Here is a 22185-nt window from a genome sequence, read left to right as displayed (position 1 = left end):
ATTGAATAAAGGTGCTTTCACCCACGCTGATGATCTATTGAAATACTTGGCACTATCCGTATCAATTCCTGGTTCAAAGAGCAAATAGATGGCTGTCATGTGTAAGTGCATTGTGCTTTAGGCACAGGGGACTATATATGTGTGTATGTATATACATATATTCTATATATGTAATTATATATAAAAAAATCAGGGGCCACTGTTCTGTTTCTTGACAGCACTTTGATCTTGATTGCACCTCATCTAGTGCAACCACCAACTTTAAACTCCTTCCTCCTTCACAAAATCTTCATGAGATGTGCTCATCAGTATTGTCTTTTTTTTTTTAAATCCTCCAAATAAGTCCATTTGTCCTGGCTGTGACTTTGTCCTTACCCTCCTCCCAGGTGCTGTACTCTTTTAATGGCACCTTCGTCCTACCCTAAGGCCCTGTACTTTTCATACCGTAATGTGTGTTACTCTGTAGTGCTCACACCCACAAGATATGCCAGAGGACTTCATCGCTTCCTCCCGGGCATGGTTCTCACAGCCAGGCTCTGTGGCTGCCTTGCTTTAGGCAGGGAGCTGGAGCCTGAGCCTGTCAGGCAGCGTTATCCTTCCAACCCTTCGCTCATCGCTCATTGACTCGCTGAGCTTGGCTGCTGGTGCTTGTGCCCGTGGCAGGTCCTCATCGGTCGTCTTCTGCAGCCTTCGCAGTAACAAGCTGCAGCCTTCAGCTTTGCTTGCTTTCCTTCCCCTTGCCTTTGCCAACTTGAAGGGTTATGTGCTTCATGTGACTGCCTGAGAAGAGAGGACATTTAGGGCAAGGGAAGTAAAACTTTAGAGATTGGGGTTTTTTTTTTGCCTTGGTATTCTTCCATGCTCCTCTCCTCAGGAGAAACCTATCTCAGTTCCTTCTCTTCCCAAGTTCGAGAGGATTTGTTCCTGTAGCAGGTTATGATGCACCAAGGTGTAAATTTTCCTTTAAGCTTGTTTACTTTTCAGTTAACTGTATGTGTAACAACTGTATTGCATCCCTTTTTGCTCTTTCCTAGTTCATAAGTTGATATTGTAGCCACCTGTTGAGCAAATCTTGGATATGTGCTTGTGCTCGATTTTTTTTTTCTTTTTTTTACAATATTTAAATTTTTTTTTTCTTTTATGGAAGACCGGGAAAACCTGAATCCCAAGTGCTTTGCTAAAATCTAGTTCTAAGCTCTTTTTTTCCTCTTTTCTTGCTTAATCAGCTCTAATGCCTCAGCTGATTTTGTCCAAACTTATGTGTGATGATAACAGCATTTATGAGGGCTGTAAGACAGAGTGCTTTCTAGCTGCTGTGTGTCTTTGGCATACTGTTTATTAAAACAAATTAAGAGTGTGTTATGGGCTAAGAAGCAGCTATTTCTTTCTTTGCAGTTGATTTCTGAGAAAGGTGTTTTGTCTGTAGCTTAAAGGGTTGTATTTAAATACTGTGTCCGTAGGTAGTCTCAGGAATTCCATCTACTTATCCTGTTCTCACTTCATCTTCTTGCAGTGCTTCCTTACCATCTGTCCAGAAACTACTGCTTTGCTTCAGCATCTATTATGTTAAATTGTGATTTGAGCTCTGAGGACCAGGCTTCTGTGTTGTCCTTGGTATGGTTAGACCTGGGCTTGAGTGCAGCCTCAGAATTGTTGTAAATGAAGTTCCACAAATACTAAATCTTTACTCTCATTGGAAAAAATAAAATAATGCTGGTTCAATATTTAATTTCATTGAAGTAGAGTGGTAGTTGCAGACTTTATTTTAACATCTGCTTTAATGCTGAAACACAGAATACAAAAGTATACTTACTTACTCTGGATACTGAGTTGCAGAAATAGCTGTTCTTAAAAATGAAAGAAATTCTTGCTAGTGTAAGGAAAATAAAGGGGAAGAAGGAGTTCAGAAATGCATGGCTGAATGTTTCATGCTTTCTGTCCTGAAACTGGGTGCCAACAAACTGGCTGCAAGTAGAGAGAAACAGACTACGAAATACAGTCAAAGGAAAATATGTATATTTTCAGTTGTTGTAAGGGGAAAAGAAGGATGCAACCTGGTTGAGATTCCTGAGAATTTTATTGCTTTGCTTAGTTCTGCTGTGAGCAGAATGTATAGCCTGTTGATGAGTGTTTCTGGGATTTTGAGGTAGTCTTTAACAGTACAATTGTGTACTTGCTTTTAGCATTTAAAAAACCCAACCCTTAAAAGTGATCTTAAAATCTCGAACTTCTTTAAGTGGATTGGATGTATTTCTAAAAATATTCATCCTACTATTTGGTACGCTTCTGCAAAATGGAATCACAATGTTAAAATTAGAGTGAATGTCGCCTATTCTAGCTCAGTTAAAAGTTGAGAGCTTAAAAATATCTTAGAAGCACCATGGCATAATTACTTACAGGCTTTTTTGTGTGGTCTTAAGCAGCCACTAAAGAAAATATTCCTACTTTGCTCAGATTTTGAAGTAACTTACACAAATGTGCCAACTACTAACACGTATTTTGTTCATCCTATTATGTCTTTGAAGGCAGAATTTTAAACTGAAGTCTTGACTTAAACTGTGTGTGTGCCTTGTCTGGCATGAGACTTGGCGTCTGCTTTATCCTTCATTACCAGAAGAAAATGTTATACGTGATGTAATAGTAGATGTTTTTTGACATGAGTCACTAAAATACATGAGCTTGAGTTCAAGCAGCCCTCACAAAGCTTCAGTTTTGTGTGCTGGAGCACATACATTGTGGAAGCTGTGTTGTCTGGATTTAGAAAGACTTGTGACATTTTGTCTTAATTCTTCATCCCCTCCCTGCCAATGATGAATGCTAATATATGTAAGATTTTTGTGGTTTATTTGGAAACTTTAACATGCAAACTAAACAGCTGAGTAGGTATGTATACTGGTGGTGACAACACATAAACAACCAGCTTCTGGTCCTGTTAAGAGCCCAACTTGCGATGGGAATTTAATTTTAAAATGCTTTTCCAGTAGATCTGTGAACTTAATTTCCGAAATCAGAGGTCTTTTTCCTGGTCAGATGGGTTTTAAGGACAAAACACATTTGAAGTTTTGGAAAAACAAGAAATACATTAATTTTAATGCCAAACATTTCCCCCTCCCCTTTTGCTTTTTGTCTTAAGGTTTGTTTGCTTCAGGTAGGCTGGCCAATGTCCCATTACAAGGTACTAGGAGACTGTAGGGATGTTAAAGAAATGCAGTGTCCTGAAATATTGAAGACTCCTTTGGAAATTAAATTGCAGTCTCTGCTCTAAGTTCTTGTGCAGTGTGTGTGTCTTGCACCTTCTACAAAATATTCCTGTCTGTCATGCAGCCTGCTAATTATATTCAGTGTTACACAGTAAACATGTGAGAGAATACTGGATCTGAATGCAGATTTGGTAAAGGATGATCCAGTACAGGGACTGGTAGTTTTTAAAGACAGGGAAGTCTAATCTGTTCACTGTTTGTTGAAACCTGCCAGGTGAAAAAAAGTTTTGATGTGAAATTAAATCTATTTTAATAATGAGCTAAACAAATAAGTGGGAGCTTAACATCTGATTTTAATTTAACCATTTAAAAGATTACCTTTTGAAATTATGTTTATGTGTCTGAAAAATTATGAATAGTGTGTGAAAATGGCCTTTGTATCATCTGTATACTTTGATGCTTGAGGGAAAGTTTATGCAGAGAAAGAAACCCATAGAAACAAGTTATCAAAAACATATTAAACAGATTCTTGTTCCAAATAATTTTCATTTTGGGGCATCTTTTCATATTAATTTATTATGCTGAGCATCTCAGTAAAGGCATGCTTTATGACAAGAGTGACTTTTTTAATTGTGGGTTTTTTTGGGGGATTGTTGGGGTTTTTTTGGGTAACTTCTTGCTGCTACTAGATTCCTTTTGATACAGGATGCTTGTATGGTCAAGAGCTCGTTACCGCCTTGGTGAAAGGTGGCATAAAACTTCAGTTTCTGCTCAATACAGGTGATTCTATATGCTAAAATGTAAGGTATGCACACGTGCTCTTAGCAGAGTTTAACAGTTTAATATCTTCCTGTAACTCTTTTACTGAATTTCTCTGATATGATGGCTGCAAGGCTCATCGTACCTTGAGGCTTTTTGTAGGTTTTGTTATGATTGCTGTAACTGTTGCCATGCCAGGTTGTTTGCCCATCCTCTAACCCCCCATTTCAATGGCATTCTAAAAGGCACAGCTATTAATACTTCCAGTAAGTGTTATTTAGAAGATATAGCTAATCACCCTATTTATTCAGTGGCAGCTCTTGTGAAGACAGAAGCATCTGGAGTAACATTAGCCTAAAACCTATTCAGGTATTTAAAGTTTCCCAGTAAGTTTTATATTTTTAATATAGCAGTTGTACTAGATGTGACTGAAAAGCAGAGTCTCAAGTCATGAAGCAAAATAAGCTGTATTTATTGACAGTGGTGTTGTAGAAAGCTCTCTGGGCAGCTGGCTGATCATCTTGCAGCACTGGTACTTTACAGACCCTCTTGGGACTGGGAACCTGGAGCTCCTACAACACCTGCAGTTGCCTGTAATTCACCTTTATAGAGAAGCTCAATGGAAATGTCTCTAGAAAACAGCATAGAAATCAATGTCAAAGTGTTCTTGTGAGAATTTGTGTACAGTAATTTTAAATGCATTGAAAAACTTGTTTTTCTGTCTGCTTTATTCATGGCAAATTACTGTTTTTCCAGAAATAGTAATGCTTTAAGTGTCACTTGTTTGTGGTACTCTGCTTCAGCTAAATCATCAAACAAATGCAACAGACATCTAAAGGTGAATCATTTACTGATGACCATAGTAAAAAAAAAAAAAATAACACACCCTTTACCCTATATATATTTTTCTTGGAGACTCCCAGAAAATTCACTTCCATTCAACCTGTGCGTTCTATAGCTGAACAGCTGCTTTCCATCGGCTTTCAAGAAGAGCTTTATGCCTGAGCTTTGCTATGCGCTTTAGTGTAGAGATTTTTTTAATACATACCTTAAAAGCATTTTTTTTTGTCAGTAGCTTGGCAGATAGTGCTGCAATACTTTATTATACTTGTAGTTTCAATGAGAATGTTCTCTAAAGGCTGGTGGCTCCAGCTGATCCGCCGAATGCTGAGCATGGAATTATAATTCAGCAGCCTGGGGGAGGGCTGCGTTTGCCGCGGCGCGCGGCAGGGCACCGCTTATTGCATCTTGCTTAATCAGCATGAAACTATTAGCAAATTCTTGCCACCTCAGCTATAATGTACTGCTAATAGATTAGCTTTATTGCATAGGATAGTCAAAAAGGCCTGGAATGTTTAATAATTTTAAGTAGCATATAACATTCCTCTTAATGAAGTTTGAAAGCATATTCTGAACTCCCTCACGTTGTATAACGAGAGTACTATAAATGCATTCCTGTGCACAAAGTGCTGGTGACTTGGGTCTTCTCCTAATGAAAATTTTCTTATGTGAAAGGTTTTTGACATAATTTTAAGTTCAAACGTATTATATAAAATAGATTCCTGGCAACAAAAACATCTGTGTAATTAGTCCATTTTAATGTGATCTCTTAATTTTGTCAAAGGTTTATATTTGTCAGAAGGCTTTGTAAATCTTACTTCAGTTAAAATTTTTTTTTTTCTGAATTACCCCCCACCTTCAGTATTTTAGGACATGCTTTGTAATCTGGAGTATGCAATGCATGGGGCGTTAGTGTGGCCTCTTTCACTCAGACCATCAGCATCAATTTTCAGAGAGGGCTAGTGCCAGATAGCTGAATCTTACTTTTTCTTTAATGCCTCTTGCTTTACAGGCAGTATTTTTATTTTTTTTTATGGCGGTTAAATATCTTCTTCATTTTACTGATAGATCAGAATGGATCTCTGATATCTAGGGATTGGGATGATTTTAATTTTTAATTGTCAGCAGTGAAAAATGGTGCTGCATGACAGAAAGCTAATTCAATCATGTCAGTTGATTTTACTTCTAACAATTTGTGATTTTTGTCTTGTAATCATGGCAGAAGAGGGGAAGGTCACTGTGTTTCCCTTCTTCCCACCTTGGCACTGGACAGACTGCACCGGTGGTCTGTGTGGGGCAGGGATGTGGTGAAGAACAGCCTCCTATTTTTATTGCGGGGTCTGGTTCACTTACAGCTAGCTGTGTTCGCTCATTTCTCACATACATCTGAGAGTCTTATCTTACTCCTGGAGCCAGGCTTTGAGACAGGTTTTTACAGTCTTAATCCAGCTGTGCTGCTTATCGTCAGAATGGCTCTAGTTTGAATGTGGTACTGTCGGTGGGAAGACCAGATGCCATCTTTATGATCAGTGCATCTTGAGCAGACCCTGTCTGGATATGACAGCAGGCCTTTGGAGATGGAGCCTTTACTTCAAGTATCAAAATACTTGATCTTCTCTCCCCCTTATTTCTGGCAGACTGTACCTCTTTGTTTCTGCTCTTCATATGAGGTCTTTCATCCTGTGAAAACTTTGAGAAGGAGCTGCAAACAAACAGGGGGATTGCTTTTAAACATTTAACTATGATGAGTTGTTGATACTTGTCTGAAGGTGTGACATCAGCACAGAAAGCCAATACAGAATAAGATTTTTTTTTTTTTAAACACAATATTTACTTTTCTGTCCTGTTACACAGCTGGCTTCTATAGCAAATACAGCATTTTATCTTTAACAGATAGTTCCAGGCCTTTAAGTGAGGAATTTCAACTTAGGATGTTAAATGTTAGGTAGTGGCCTAATTTTTTTTTTCTTTTTGAGTTATCAAAGAACTCAAAGATATTACAGATATTACAGTTGGGGATAATTGTAGCGGCTTCGTAGTCTGATTTATACCTAAAATTGTAGAAAAAGTCAGTGAAACAAAGGAAATATTTCTGTTGACCATGTTAATTATCAGTCCAATCTATAAATGTTTTCACCTCAACATGGGTCCTTAAACAAAAATAATCCTGAACTATGTTACGGGGCACTTGGGTGGCATGCTGGGCTGTTTAACCTTCCTTCGTTTCAGTTTTCGTACCAGTATACAGTTGGAAGTACTAAAGTGGAGTTGCTTCTTATTAAATAGATCTGAGGAGACAGAAATTAAAATATATTTTTTAATTTAATTACTGAAAGCTTGAGGAGATGCCAATTCTCAAAGCACGTAACTTCTTATTTAAAATCGGATAGCTTTTCTATGGAGTGGGCCTGTAACTTCTTGATTCTCATGGTGCTTGACCACTAATCCACTTGGCCTATTCAACAGTAGTCATATTAGCCTGGCAGTGGAGAGACTTTTAGTGTTTTGTTTATGGTTTTTTCCTTTGTCATAATTTTTTAGTTGAATGTTAAGGTTGGGTTTATTTTTATTTTTAATTTTAAACTTGAATTGCTCAATAGTTTGTGTAGGACATAAGGGACCATTAGAACCTGTTCTGACACACCTTTTGTAATGCATACCAGTCAACATCATACAATAATTTTCTGTGTGAAACTCATAACTGTTTTGTTTAAGGAAGATTGCTGGAGGAGGGGAGATACTCAGATTTAGTTTTGGCTTTTAAGGGTGGATGGCTGTGCTGAGCTTCTAGGGATAGGCTTGGTCTATTGTTGAGGGACCCATTCATTATTATTCTTTGAATATTCTGGCATACACTTATTTTTTACAAAAAGTAAGTTTCTAGGCCATGTGACACTGCCTTAGTCCCTTCACCAGTTCTTTTATTCAAGATACTATAGACGTACTATAGGCTGTATGGACTGATGTGATTTTGTGGTTCTTTCTCAATTTCTGTAGCATACAATCCACAGAATTTTTTTTGTCTTAATAGCTACTTTGAAATTACATTTGAATGCAAAAAATACAACTAGCTGCTTTTGAACAGGCAAATATTGAAGTTTAGATTGTACAGCAGTTACTCAGAAGCTTAAAAAAGCCAAGCAAAAGTCCCAAAGCCCAGTTCACTTAGTTTGCAAGACCTCTATTTTGTATTACAAAATGCAACTTGTTTCATCATTTGCTTATTTGCAACTTCTCAGGGAAGATAAGTGACTTGAAGTTTCCTGTCAGTGCTGCAGCTGTGAAAGCAAACCAGAGGGAAGGGGACACAGGTCTCAATAAAACTGCTTTTCATTAAACATGGGGGGGTTTGCCATCTGACTCGTAAAATTTGGGTTTGTTTTTGCAAATTGTGTCTGGGAATTGACTTACCAGCTCCATTTCTAAGGGCTGTGAAGTGATAATTCGTAGTCAAGGAAGAGTAATTGAAGCATAAGCATTTCCAGTTGTCTGGCAAATTTCAGGATATTGCTTTGGGTGACTTAAGCTCTGTGCTGGAAAGCTTTTTAGTATAGAGATGATTCCACTCACTGCCTTTGTGATCATCTCCAAACATAGAAGTGAGTTTGTCCGTTGTTGAATTTACCTGCTCTGAAAAATCTGTGTATTAATCCCACAAAGTATAGTGTTGTTTAGATTTTCCAGTTTGTTTTGTTTTGCTCTCATCTTACTAATTTTTTGGGTTAACCACCTCAGTGAACAGGACAGGAGCCACTATGGGGTTGATGTGACTGAGTGAATGGGGCCATGTCCTTATTTTTCTGAAATCCGAGAAGCTTGATTCTCCAAAACTTCTCTCTTTTATCTGTGGGAATGTCTGAAATCAGAAGCATGACTAGATCCGGTGGGAACTTCTTGCTTTATGCGTATCAGTTTTGCTACAGGTTGAAGAAAATTGCCCTCAGTTTTTTTTCTTTTTTAATAATAGTAATAATAACAAAATTATATATATCTCCTCTTTCCTTACTGGTACGTTTCTGAATGTTTTATAACTCTTCTGGGTTTTAACTTATTAAGTATTGATACACCCTGGAGGTTTGCAGGGGAGAGGAAAATACAGCATCTTTTCTGGCTTAAATTAAGATATTCCCACCATACCTGACCCAGGTTTTTCTACTAAAAAATATTATTAGGGATATGGTGGGGTTTTTTAGATTTTGCAGAAGTGACTATAAGCACTGTTGTGTACACAATGTACTGTTCCTATTTTTCTTAAAGAAAAATAGAATAACATTTGACAGACACATCAGTCTAGCATAGCTAAGACTATGTATCGGTCCTTTGCCTCACTACACTACATTCCGTCTCATTTTATGACACCTGTGGCAAAGGTATCCTTTTCCTTTCTTATTCTGTAAGAGAATGTATTAGATGCAGAGTGATAGGTATTTTGTTGGGCTTGTTCACGCAGACTGGTGGAAGACCTTCAGCACTGCCAGAATTGGTGAATGCCTCACTGGTAAGTGGGCAACTCATGTGCTAGTCTGTGCAACAGCAGAGTTGCTTATTTTGCAGTTACCTTGGTTTACCTGTTGCCTGAGATAGTCATAATGAGTAAAGCTTATCATCAAGTTTTATCTTGTAGGTGCATCAGCCATCAGTATGATATCCTTTTTCCTGTGGTTGGAAGGGCTTGGGTGTGTCCGTGGAAAATGTTTTATTTTATATTGCATGTATAAAGTATTGCATGTATTATGTTTTATGTTAAAATAGTTTTTCTCAAAATACTAACAAAAACACTTTCTTCAGAGACCAGTTTTTTCACTCCAAGTGGAGTTAGTTAGGCCAGTGAGCAAAATTGTATTTCTGTCTTCACTCGTATCATTCATACTACAATTGTGTTCTGTACTTGGAGGTGATAGGAAGGGCTGTCCTTACTCAGCTAAAACTCTGTTTCTGTCTGAGCTACTTGGGGTGCTTCTTCCTTCAATGGCATGAGGCCTTTTCTACTTAAGGTATGTTCTTTAATGCTCTGATCACTGTGGTACTCTTGCTCGTTCTTATAGGCTGTTGATTTTTCTAATGAAAAAACAAGGACTTAAGCCCAGTGTTTCAGTTGTGCATACTTGTGCAATAAAACAGCTTCTTACTGTACATTTTTAATAGCTTCATTTGTTTCTAACTTCAGATGTGAATGTGCTGCCTTTCAGGATGAGGGTTATGAATGTGTGAAGCTATACAAAACCTTGTGAGAGTAATAAAAATAGAGAAGAATGCCAACATGGTTCCTTCTCACTGCGTAGGGACAGAAGCAAAAATACCAAAAGTGCTATTGAAAGTTGTTGACTAACCTGCACTTAAACCTTCAAGGAAAGTTCCCTGTTTTCGTGATGTGGCTGTTGCAAGGTTTCATTCCTCATACCTTGATTCTCTCCATTCGTAAGTAACTTCTTTTAAAATTTAGCCAGTTCCCACACCCCCCTGCCCCGTCCCTGGCAGAAATAGACAACTCTTTACTTAATATAGTCTGTATAACTGATTCCATTTTAGATGTTTGAAGATGATTCCTTCTTCCAGCCACCCTTGGGGTTTAATGATGCAGCTAAACCTCCCTAAGAGCTAACAGGTTCTGAAAGAGAAGGTCCTGCTCTCCCATCTCCTAAGTCAGTCAGACACTTCACAGGCATCTCTGACTGTCCTTGTGGTGGCCTGCAAACACCTAAAGGGTCTAAATATGGGTGTTTTGTTGTTTGTTTTTTATTTTTAAAGTCTCAGTGGGGTTAATTTACTGCCATTCTGGTTTCTTCCAGCAGCTTGCTGCAGGGTCACATCAGAGTCATGGGAGCAGAGGGGAAGGGCGACGGGGTTGCTCCACTTGGTAGCAGGTGACCAGTAGACCAGCTTAGCTATATCTTAGCTATAGTCTTTTATTTTCTGAAATAAATAAATTTGGGTTTTTTCTTGTTTTCTAAACATTGAATTGTTGACAGAGTCCTTTGAACTGTGTGCTTTATTAATTTGGTGACATGAACTGAATTAGCAAAAGCATTTGCCGAACCATTGGTATAAGCAGAAATGCCAGTGTGGCTTCTGCCTTTCTGCACAAAGGAAATTCTTTGCTTGTGTGCATGGGGAGTTACGGTAACTAACTCACTTAAAACAGCAAATTACTTTTTTCTTGGCTTCCCTTTCTGCTAAGATGAGCAAACCCAGTTTTTTCAAAGGAAAAAGAGCAAAAGAGTTTTTTTTTTTTTTTTAATAGTAGATATTCTGATGTGTTAAAAAGGGTAGCTGTTAAAAAATCTGCCTGAAATTATAAATACAGAAACAGTCAGGACTTGGTGTGTACAGGCTTAAGAACAATTACATCCCGAGAGTCATATTTCCCTGGCCTAGGTGTGTTTTATGTTAGAGTATGAATAAATTACTTCATGAACAGGTTTTGTCATATTTTTTCTAGACTTCAGATGTACAGTTTGATTTTTAGTTTGTAGAGGTACAGAGCTAGCATGACAGTATGTAAAATGTTGTGCTTCAAATCATGTATTTTGAAATTGCACAGCTGGTCAGGATCCCTAGAACATACTTTTCAGATGTTGCTCCCAGTTTATAAATTGGGCAGTATTGAAACTTCTTTCTCAGGTTTTTAGTATAATGTTCATGGAAGTTAATGTAAATAACTACACTGGCTGTTTTCTGAAGGGATTGCCTCTGTTTCTTCCCGAGTGGGACTTTCTGATCAAGGAAACTGCCACTGGAGAGCTGGGGCACATGAGTAGCGCGGTGCCTTGGGAATAGTAGTTGCAAATAATAGACTGGGAGAAAACGTTGCGAAGCAGATCCGGAGGGTAGCAGCTGCCCGGTAAGCTGCGTGAAGGACAGTTGCCTGGGTATTCAGGAGAGGATAGAGCCTACCGGTTGCACAACAGAGTATGTTGTTAATATATTAGTAAGGTAAGCCAACAGAAATTATTCTAGTATGTGATTTCAGTATACCATGGCTGTTTCCTATGCCAGTTAGCTGTGTTATTCACTGAGGTTTGCTGCCTTAATTTATTCCCATATTTCCAGTATACCAGTAAGTGTGCTGATACATCAGCATTGCTCATCCTGTTTGAATACTGGTGATGTTCTGCAGCTGTGTATGTTATTGACAACTTCCAAACTTCGCAGTTCATAAGCTCAAGAAGATATTTTGAAATTATTTTAACACCTAACAAAGAAATACTAGCGTAACAAATGTTTGCAGAATTTGCTGTCACAAGCAACATTTAGTGAAGAGAGTTTCACACAAGTGAAATCTGCATTTACAGCAGAGTAAAAGGACAACAGCTGTACATTGTGTGGGAGTTCTGCATTTTCTTGTCAAGTGTTCCGAATTAAATACCCTTGCTGACAGAACACAGACTTGATGACTGCTGTGTTTTAGAACTGCTTCTTCCAAATTGTTCTTTTCTCCATTTAAAAAAAAAAAAAAATTTGGAAAGTGAGCCACTAATATACACGTACATAGTTTAAAAATTCTTAATAGCTCTGGCTTTTTTTTTTTTTTCTTTTGAATAGTAGAATATTACAATTTTTATTCTACTGAGTCATGTTTGTTTTGGTAACTTGCTTGGTAGTAGGTAGACTTCATTATGTTTGTTCAAATGGTACTCCAGCTATCTTTTAGGCTTTTGAGCTTGCCCAGTAATACAACTTCAGTAACTTTTGAGTAACTTGGTAATCTTATCAGAAGTGATATTTACTTTCCCATCTGCACTTTCCATGGGTGCTGGGCTTTACACTGCTTTGTGTAAGCACTGGACCCTCAAAAGTACACTTAAATGCTATGGGATCTGTACTTTTGAAAATGTAAAGTGTAGAAAAAAATTTGCCATTTGGTCTGAAGTGACTTAAACTGCTGGAAACTTTTTCTTGACCTTTAAGCTATTATGCGTTCAAATAACACCATTCCAGCCCCACAATTATATTTCATAGGAGCTAATTTTTTAGACATGTTATGGTATTGTAGTGGTAACAACATAGAAGTATTCTATGAAGATATTAATAATCTAATAATTAATAAATTACTTTGACCTCTCGGAGGCAAATGAGGTGTACAGCTATACATTAAATCAGCTAAAACAGTAAATGGCTTGTTAAGTGAGGACTCTCCAGTACCCCTGAAACTTTAAGAGATTATTCTGCTGTATTGGTTATTCTGCTGTAATACTTCTAAAACAACTGAAGAATTTGTGATACTGCCCTTACAAAAAGCAGTAGCTGTTGGCATATTACAGGACAGTTTTCCACTGGAGAAAGGATGTTAGGTTTTTCTGGTGTTTTCTTAGTGTGCTTTGTTTTTGTAAAAAATAACCCTTGAGGAACATCACAAATTGTTCCAAACAGCTTTATTCTTGACAAATCTGCGTTCAGACATGTACTGCAGGTTCCCCAGAGGTCAAGAATTGACAGCAGTTAAATAAAACGCAGAATGAATTTGGTGTTTCTGCTAGTATTGTTGAAACATCCTTACTACAGAACCAACTTGATAGCACTTTCATGAAAGTGGGAGGAAAAATACACGTGTAAGTCTACTGCTGCATGGCATGTCTGGGTTGTTCATGATTTCTGAAATATCTGAAATACATTACAGATATAATAGGTTAGATTATGTGTGTTGAAATTAATAGTGTTTTATATGGTAAAGTGGACAGTAAAAAAAAAAAAAAAGACTGAAGGCTGACTTTTCAACATGATAAATTTGTCCACTCCTTCCTAATTGGGATAAGCTTTTTGTGTAAGCATGTATGAAGCAGTGTTTCGTATGGTATTTAGATTTCCTGCTATAGGAAAAACAGCTTTGTCTATATCCTTGGACAAAAGCTTTTTTATGGAAGGGAGAAGCTAGATTGTGCAAGTGGTGAAGTACAAGTATGGTAAACACTGTCATCTTTGTGCATGTTTTACAAAGCATGTCATTGTAAGATCTTATTTCAGTTTTTTAAAATATTTGACGTCACAGTTGCAATCCTTCGATCAATTATATATTTTTGTTTATTGCGATAAACTTCCTAAGTTATATGTAGTAGTTTTGCTCACTGAGATGGTTATAAGCTCTGTAGAAATGTGAATGCGAAATCTATAGAGTGTATAGGGGGGGAAAAAAAAGTTTTCCTTCAGTTTCCTTTGATCGGTCGCTTATGAGGGATGATCTGGGAGTGTTGTCTCTGGTACTCGGAGACACCACCAGCCGCTCGCCTCTGGAGTGGGCCACGGTGTTCCAGAGAGCCCTGCTGCTGCGGCCGCTTTCCTTTTCCGTTCGTAAGTGCTTGTGGATGTGTCAGAAGCAGCCACCTCTTGGCTTTCTGTGCTGCAGGATTTTTGCAGTACAATTTAATGAATCATTGTCTTAATGAGTATGAATATGATTTAAGTCACTTATTTTGCGTTACTGAGAAATGGGAATGTATTTTGTTTTAGAGGCTTTTTGCTACACGTCTAGGTTTTATTTTTCTTTAATTGATAAGTCATTGCAATACCTCCAGATAAAGATTTATATTTTGGGGAACTTCTTTTGAATGTTATGGGAGAGCTAAAGCAGAAGGGAACTTAAATGGCTCAAATAACACAAGCGTATTCTGGCAGAACACTGTGTCCTACGTACTAAGACTCTTTGTTTCATAATCTAGCTTCATGAAACAACATATTAATAGAAGTATTTATATTAAAATGAATTGTATGTAAATGTCTCCAGAAATAGAAGAAAGTAATAGCTCAGCCTGTAATTCAGTGTAAGTAAAATGCAAAATTGACCAATAGATAGAACTAGCAAAAGTAAATCAGATGCTTAATTTTACTGTTTTCAATCTGATCAAAAACTATTGGCTAGCCATGTTAAAAAAAAAAAAAAACAACAAAACTTCCTTGAGAGTATCTGCCTAATTTTTAAATTGGACATTTTAAACATTTAGCTGTTGAATGGCCTTTACTGGGCAAATATATTTGAATGATTTGTACAGGATAATTTTAATTCTGCAATGCTTTGCAATGTAATTTATTTTTTCTTATCACTTTCTAATGGCAAATCAACTGAACATGAGAACTTCAATGCAGTTAAATAACATTTGGACTATTATAGGTTGTCCGAAACTTATAGTCAACTACTAACAGGCTTATAATATTTACATTCATCTTTTTATATGCTCCTTAGACTTAGAGTGAATTATCCAGTTAAGGTCAGAGAAGGTTAATGCATAAAAAAATTTTTGGGTTCCCATTTCAATTTGGCTTGTTAAATAGTTTGCTGTCTTCACCTCTGAGGTAGTAGTGGACTTGCTGAACAATCTTTATTGTGGATTTTTGAGCATTAACAGTAAATTTTAAATGTGCCTGAATGTGTTAGAAAGTAGGGTCCAGAACATGTTTGAAAAACATAAGCCAAGAGCAGAGAGAGGAAGGAGGAGATGAGCTAATTATTCCAGTTGAAGCTGTCACTTTGTAAGAATGAAACTGTAGAGTTTTTGAGATTTCTTTTATATTATTCCTGTTGAATAAAGCTGGTATTGAAATCCCAGGCCTTCCTAAAAGGACAGTGGCAATTCCTTGGCAAGAAGCTCGGTTGTTCAGGGAACTGGGATGCTTCGTTCCCTGTCTTGGGATGCTGTGGGATGTGCCTGTTCTCCTTTCTTTGGCTTGCTGCTGCAAAGAGCCGGTGTTCCCTCGTCCTCCTTCAGTGTAATGCTGTTATTTCACATGAGTATGGACTATCTGTTGCTTGTAACCTCATAAAGAGTATTAAAATGAGACTTGCTGCTTCCCCCCCCCCCCCTTTTTTTTTCCTCCTTTTTAGCAGCTAGTTTTGGCCATCTGAATGTTGCTACTGAAAAGGAAGCTGTTAATTTCAAGTTCATAACAGTAAGAAAAGCTGCAAACGGGCACGACAACTAAAGCAATTTATTTGTAAAGGAGGGAGAATCACATGTGGTAGGTCATGTTTAGCAGGCTAGCATTTGCAGTCGTTCTTTAATCAGTTGTTATGTTCTAGAAGTTTTTGTCTTGGATTTGAGTGCTGTAAAAAGAAAAAGGTAATTGCCACTTTCAAGGAAACTTTGTTTTCTGTCTTTTTAATTGCTGTCATCTTCAATGCAGTATGTTCACATTGCATGAAAATAAACCAAAAGCATTTTTAGGTGGTGGATAGGGAAGAGATCTGTAGTCCTTGTTTCGCCCAGAACTGCAGTCTTACCCTGTTCGAGTGCACTGAACCTTTTTTCAAAATTAAAGCAAACTTTCAAAAAAAAAAAAAAAGCTTGAACAAATATTGCCATCTGAAAAAGGCCATTTGTGTAAGATAACATTAAAATTTAAGGTGTCCTCCGAGAAGCTGATACGCATTTTGGTAATGAAAAGTACCTTGTGAAGTATAGTAAGTTTGCTTCTCATTGCACAGAGTTAAGTGTTCAGAGGCCTGATAGTGTATCTGTGGCCTTTGTTGAAAGTGTTAACTGTTCATTCATGAATGATTAACAGGTGGTTTTATTTAAAGGCACGTACCAGCTCCCTACTGTGTCAGTATAAAAACTATGTTCTGAAAAAACCTGTGTGTACAGTCCGTATTTGAAGAATGTTTTGTGTTGATCCTGGAAACTTTGTCCTGCCTGCGTGAAACTCTCTTCCTTACCAATTTGCAAGGTTTTACTGCTCGCAGACATTTCTGGGAGACTGAACTTAATTGTGGCAGATTTTTGAAGTATTAAAATACAGAGCATTACCGAGCTCAAGGAGAGGTCCTTATATTCATAAAGTTGTAGTGCTTAATGGGCTGTACAATTTTAATTCAAGTTGTAGCATCACAGAAGTGTTCCTGCTTTCTAATTTTTATAATTTTTGTAGCAAGACTCCTTCACTGTTCTTAGTAGAAGAAAGCAACATGAAAAAGATGGAAATCCATATCAAGCAGCAAATGAATGTTGAAATGTTTTTGAATATAAGGCATTTTGTGTGTGCGTGCGTGGGCATGTTGAAGGACGTGTTCTTGTAATTCTGATAGTGAAAAGACAAGGAGTCTCGGTAGATCTAATTCCACATTTATAAGCATTCAGAGCTCATTAATGCAAAAAATGAAGCTCAAGGAGTGAAGTTCTAGCTGAGTCTTCATGTACATACAGAGCTGTACAGTGTTTAGCCTATGTTGAAGTTAACAGTGTATGCCTGGTTTGGGGAAAACAGCCATGGAAGTGGCCAGAAACTATTTTGACCTAGGTAATGCTTTATCTATTTGGTTTTATACATTGGTAGTGAGTAATGGGTTTGGTAAATGAAAGGAATATCGATAAATTAATGCGGGTTTTGGCTTGAAACTATTAAAGGATTTTGCAGAACAGAGGCTTGAACTCAAAACAGTCATCTGAAATGAAAGTGCAAGGTGGTGCAGGGCCTGGGAGCTCTACAGGGACACCTAGTGCGATCTGCCTCTGCAGGACTCTCCTTCCCAAGTTTGGGCGGGGGGGAGGAGAGGATTGACTGTCCTGCCAACACTGATGTAGAAAGTAGACTGAAGTTAATTTCAGGAAATTCTGAGCTTTCTAAAAGCTGCTCTTCTCATCAATAACTGAGAAATTCTTTACACAATTTGCCTTGATGAGGTTGGGTGCTGTTGAACTGAGCATTGCTGCAGATACAACATACCTTGTTGCGTGGCTTGAGGTATGAGGAAGTATTATTGTGTGCTACGTGGTTATTTAAAATGGTTCCTGATAAGAAAATTGTATCCCTCAAAGACATACTTATGAGCAAAGCTGTGTGTTGTAGTTAGATTGATAGCTTTGCATTTTTTTTTTATACTTTGCTGAAAGTAATAACTTGCAAGACTTTTGAAAGGCACCTGTAATTCTCCCTGGAAAAAAAAAAATTTTTTTCAGAAGTCGGAGCAACAGGGAATGAAAGTAGCTGGAGGCTTGGTTGGCAGGTCAGTTAGCTGTCTTGTTTGTTCAGGACAAAAGTTCTGGCTTCCCCTTGAAAACCAGAAATTGGTATTTTGCGTTTGGAAGTACTGAGCATTCAGAAGAAAACGCCTCATTACGCTTTCATATTGTATTACTGTTTTAAACTTACCTGGTATGCTGCCTGAGTTATGTGGCAGTACGTTGGCCATGAGCTTCCAGTGTTGGCTTAGCACATCCGTGTCCTGCAGTCTCGTTTAGAGTTGTGCTGGTTATAATATTGGGGCCTTTGAAAGCCTCAGTGCGAAACCTCTGAGCAATGTTCTGTGTTGCTTGAGAAAATGTTGTAAAACCTGTATCAAGCATACTGTGTCATAGGCTTTCTAGCTGGAAAATGCTTTTATTCATACACAGAACTGTTCTTTTAAAAATGGCACTTCATTGTCTTGATTAAATTAACAAAAAAGCAGCTGGCAAATGCAGGCCAGGCAGCAAAGCCATACTTTCTTGTGTAGAAGAGCAGTTTTAGGAGGATGCGAGCGTTGCGCAAGCCACCGGCCTGCCGCCACGGCAGCCAGGGCGCTTGGTGGTGCCGCTTTTGCCACTTCCTTGAAATAGAGGAAGAACCGGAAGGTTTACGCGTTCCCCGGTGCGGGTGCACGAACGACAAGGCCGGTGGTTCGGTGGCAGGATGGTTGATGTGGGCAATGCAGCCCTGCAGGCTGGTTGGGAAACGAATGCAGAAACCGCGCTCTTGAATGAGGCGGCCTCGGAGGGGGCTTTGGGCAGCACCTGGGCGTTGATCAAGGTTTGCTCTCCCAGCGCCCCGGCGAGGCGAGGTTCGTCCCTGAAGACAGCGGGGTGATGCTTCGTTCGCAGCAGTGTCCTTCACGCTGCTAGCGCTCTCAAGAGCGACTCTACCAACGGCAGCCGTTCTACCCCCCAAAAAAGTGGGGGAAGACTTGGATAGTAGAAAAATAGTCTGTCACTGTTCATCAAGTTTGTAACAGACTTTTTTCCCTTTGAATTTGTTACAGGAGGATACTAATTGGTTTTGGCGCTCTGATTTTGTCAGTGCTATTTTTTTTTTTTTCCCCCTGCTTGTGGTTTGCCTTAAACATACTGTACTTGCAATAGCTAGTAAGCTATGTTTTCTCTTTTAAAGGCGCGCAAAACAAGTCCGAGCCTGCTTTAGTCTCATTAAGTTCCTCTCTAGCTGTTTCCCCTTTTGGTTGTGGATATTGCCCGTATTTGGTTCTAGCTACGGTGCAGTTTATATCTGATAGTGTGGTACGATAGACTGTCTTGCCTGAGCAAACCCTGATAATTTATGATTAGATGTGGCCTAGATTAGCAGCTTATGATTTTTATGATTAAAAGTACATTGTAAAAGATCTTTTATGTAATGCAGTTATGTTGTTTTTTCCTGTGAGGGATGCAACAAGAGGCACAAGGCCTTGCCTCCAGCAAAGCCTCTGAATTAAAACCAAGCAGGGGGAAGGGGTGGTTCCCTTATTATGTTGTTCCTTCCTTTAGCGTGCCTAAATAATGTGCCCTAAAATTTGGTTTAATAACAAGCTGTTTTCACAATCACAACTCTTGTGGAAACACATGCTCTTATATTCCTGTGTGGTGTGCTTTATATACTTGTACTATACTTTAAAAAGTGAACATCTGAAAGCATATTTCTCCCCTAAACACTTCAGTGGCTTGTTTGAAAGTGCTTGTCATTTCAGTGAGTGCCATGGACTTTTAACCATCCTTTCTGCTGGCCTTCATATTAGCAAATTATTTATTAATGAGAAATTGTCACTAGTGTTCTATTTTCTTGTAGATATTTGTTGTTCTACTTGTGTGCATGTGTATGAATAAAATTAGGTGGATAAGAATATCCAGTTAATTTCTGGATAGGGAGTGGTAATCAGAACACTCAATGATATTGCCTAAAATATTTTTGAATAAGCATATGTTTGGAAAGGCATACAGGTAAACCATCCAGGTGTTTTCCAGAGTTTCTTAGTCACAACATTGTGCTTGTCTTTCCAGCTGAACTGTCTGTTTAGATCTTGCTGAGAGAACTGCTGCTTTACATTCACCATCATCTGTATTAGCAGCAAGGGGGAAAGGTTGGGGAACCATCTTTGCCTAACAAGTGCCACCTCGGAAATACTGTGTTTTGTCTTGAACAAGATCGCATTACATACAGTTCCTGAGCAATACCTGAACTGTAAAGCTGAAGTTTTTCAACAAGGCAAGCATATAATTTTGATGATGATTCCAGTGCATTTCAAATCCGCTGTAAGACATAATTGTCAGCTGTCATCTGGAGAAATTGTTTCAGTATTGAATAAATATAGCTTGTGATATTTACCGTATAGTTAACAATCTAATGTTTTCATGCCCCAGCATCTTGTGGCTGTCCTTTGTGCCTTTATACTTAACAACAACAAAAAAAGGGAGTTTGTTGGTTTCTTTTTACTGCTGTAATATATTCTGATTTGTAAGGGAGCATTCTAAAATTCGTTTGCTCTTTAACAATACATTTCTTCTCTCAATAGCCAACTACTCCACCAAGCCAAGGGAGGCCTGATTCACCAGTTTATGCTAATTTACAAGAACTGAAAATATCTCAATCTGCACTTCCACCACTACCTACGAGTGCTCCAGTCCAAATAAATGGGGAATGGGAAACCCATAAAGATACGACAGGACGCTGTTATTACTACAACAGAGGATCACAGGAACGAACCTGGAAACCTCCGCGGTGGGCCCGAGATGCAAGCATTAATAAAGGGGATTCCCAGAGCCATGCAGATCATGAGGTAGTTCCTTCTGAGCTCACAAGCAATGAGATTGTAATGCATATGAATGTTGTTTTACTATGGAATTTGGTATTGCCGAGTTCTGAGGTGTCAAGGAGTGTCTTCATTTGTCTTTTTGGTCATGTGTCTTGTACGAAGTAGTAAACAATTTAGCTCTTCAGTCGCTTTTGTGCACAAGAATGTGTACATGACCTGTGTATAAGAGTAACGAGTTGTAAAAATGCCTTACAGTCCCTCAGCAGGTATTGCAAATTTTCCTGTGAAGGAAAACTAAGTTATTTTGAAATTAATAGGACTATAAACGATGTTAGAAGACGACGACCATCATAACTTCTCTGACATGGCTGCGTTCTCTTTCTCAGTGTATTTGGCACATTTTTGAGGGAGAAGGAGGTTAAAGAACCCAAAGACGGTGCCTCTAGAAGCAGGACATATGGGGATGTGCTGAAAAAGGCGAGGGGAATTACTTATTTTTAGCAACATCAGTTAAATACCCAGTAAAACAAAGGCAGGGGATATACAGATGTTTGCTACTGCTTGGTTAATGCTGTGGTAGTAAATTCAAATATGAGATGTCTTATAGAGGAAAATATTTTTGTAGAGAGGAATTAAAGTGGATCTAGAGATTAAGATGGATGTAGAGAACTCCAGAGTTCTGGAGTCAAAACCAGACTTAATGGAGTTCTACAGCACCTTCCACTCACATAAAAAATGCTGACATAATTGAAGCTTCTATCAAATTAAAATATATGGATTTTTATTTACGTACTTAGATTTATACATACTATTAATAACTCTTTATATCTTATGATGCTTTAAAATGTTATTTTTTTAAAAAGGGACATTTGTGACTGTTTGCACTCGTATTTTATTTAATCCACGGATTCTTACAGGCAAAATAATCATGGTGAATATAAAAAACAAGTTTATCTGGATAACTTGTTGCAGCATTTTATTTAACAGTTTGCTTAGGAGATTTGAATTTATATACTTGTCAGTGATTTCTCTGTGGAGCCTTGGATAGCTGTAGAACAAACTAGGAGAAAGGGCATTTAAAGGAGCAATGTTTTGTTATCGAAGTGTGTTAACCTTGAGAAAATCCTTTTCTTCATTCTGTGAATGATATTCGAGAGATCTCAAGATGTGAACGTTAAAATTGCTGTGCTAAAAGCTCTGCCTAGCCAAGTGTCTAGGTCCAAGGGTAGCAAATGCTGATGCGGGGAGGAAATCCACCCCAGCTTTTGACAGTTGGCTGTAGGAACTTTTGGCTAGATTATATTCAGCCTATAAACATATTCTGTAGATATATCAATGTATTTTTTTCATAATGCAAACCTTTTGCTTTTGCAAAACCTTTTAGCAAAGCTTTGCTGCAGGTCTTGCTCAAGAGAGTTGAAGCTTACCATGAAATTATTTATGATAAAAGATGGTTTGGGATAATATTTGAGGTGCAGATATATTCTGTGCAGCCAGTTTCTAGGGAGATCCAGCCAGTGGTGTGTGTTTATCTGAACGGCGATGATTCAGATAAAGCAAAAGAATAGTTGGGAGATGGATATTACTGTTTAAATATGCTTCAAATAGTGCTCTTATGTTCCAACAGTACTTAGGTTAATCAGTTTCCTGACTGAAAGAAAAAGCAAACATTTATCGAGAGAT

At 38.1% G+C, this 22185-nt stretch overlaps 1 protein-coding gene across 3 annotated transcripts in view; it reads left to right on the top strand.

The window, feature by feature from the left end:
• ARHGAP12 (Rho GTPase activating protein 12) overlaps nt 1–22185 on the top strand; it is a gene marked incomplete at both ends in the record, with an annotated part of 70318 nt that overhangs the window by 8596 nt on the left and 39537 nt on the right. For all 3 annotated transcript variants that reach the window (XM_082015232.1, XM_082015231.1, XM_082015230.1), the window contains one exon: nt 20263–20526. In XM_082015232.1, coding sequence (XP_081871358.1) covers nt 20263–20526 — 264 coding nt within the window. The remainder of the gene's footprint in view (nt 1–20262; nt 20527–22185) is intronic.

This window comes from Phaethon aethereus (assembly GCF_964289735.1).
Source record: "Phaethon aethereus genome assembly, chromosome: 2".
Taxonomy (NCBI): domain Eukaryota; kingdom Metazoa; phylum Chordata; class Aves; order Phaethontiformes; family Phaethontidae; genus Phaethon; species Phaethon aethereus.
Note: the sequence above shows the minus strand (reverse complement) of the source record. Positions and strands in the feature narration are given on the sequence as shown.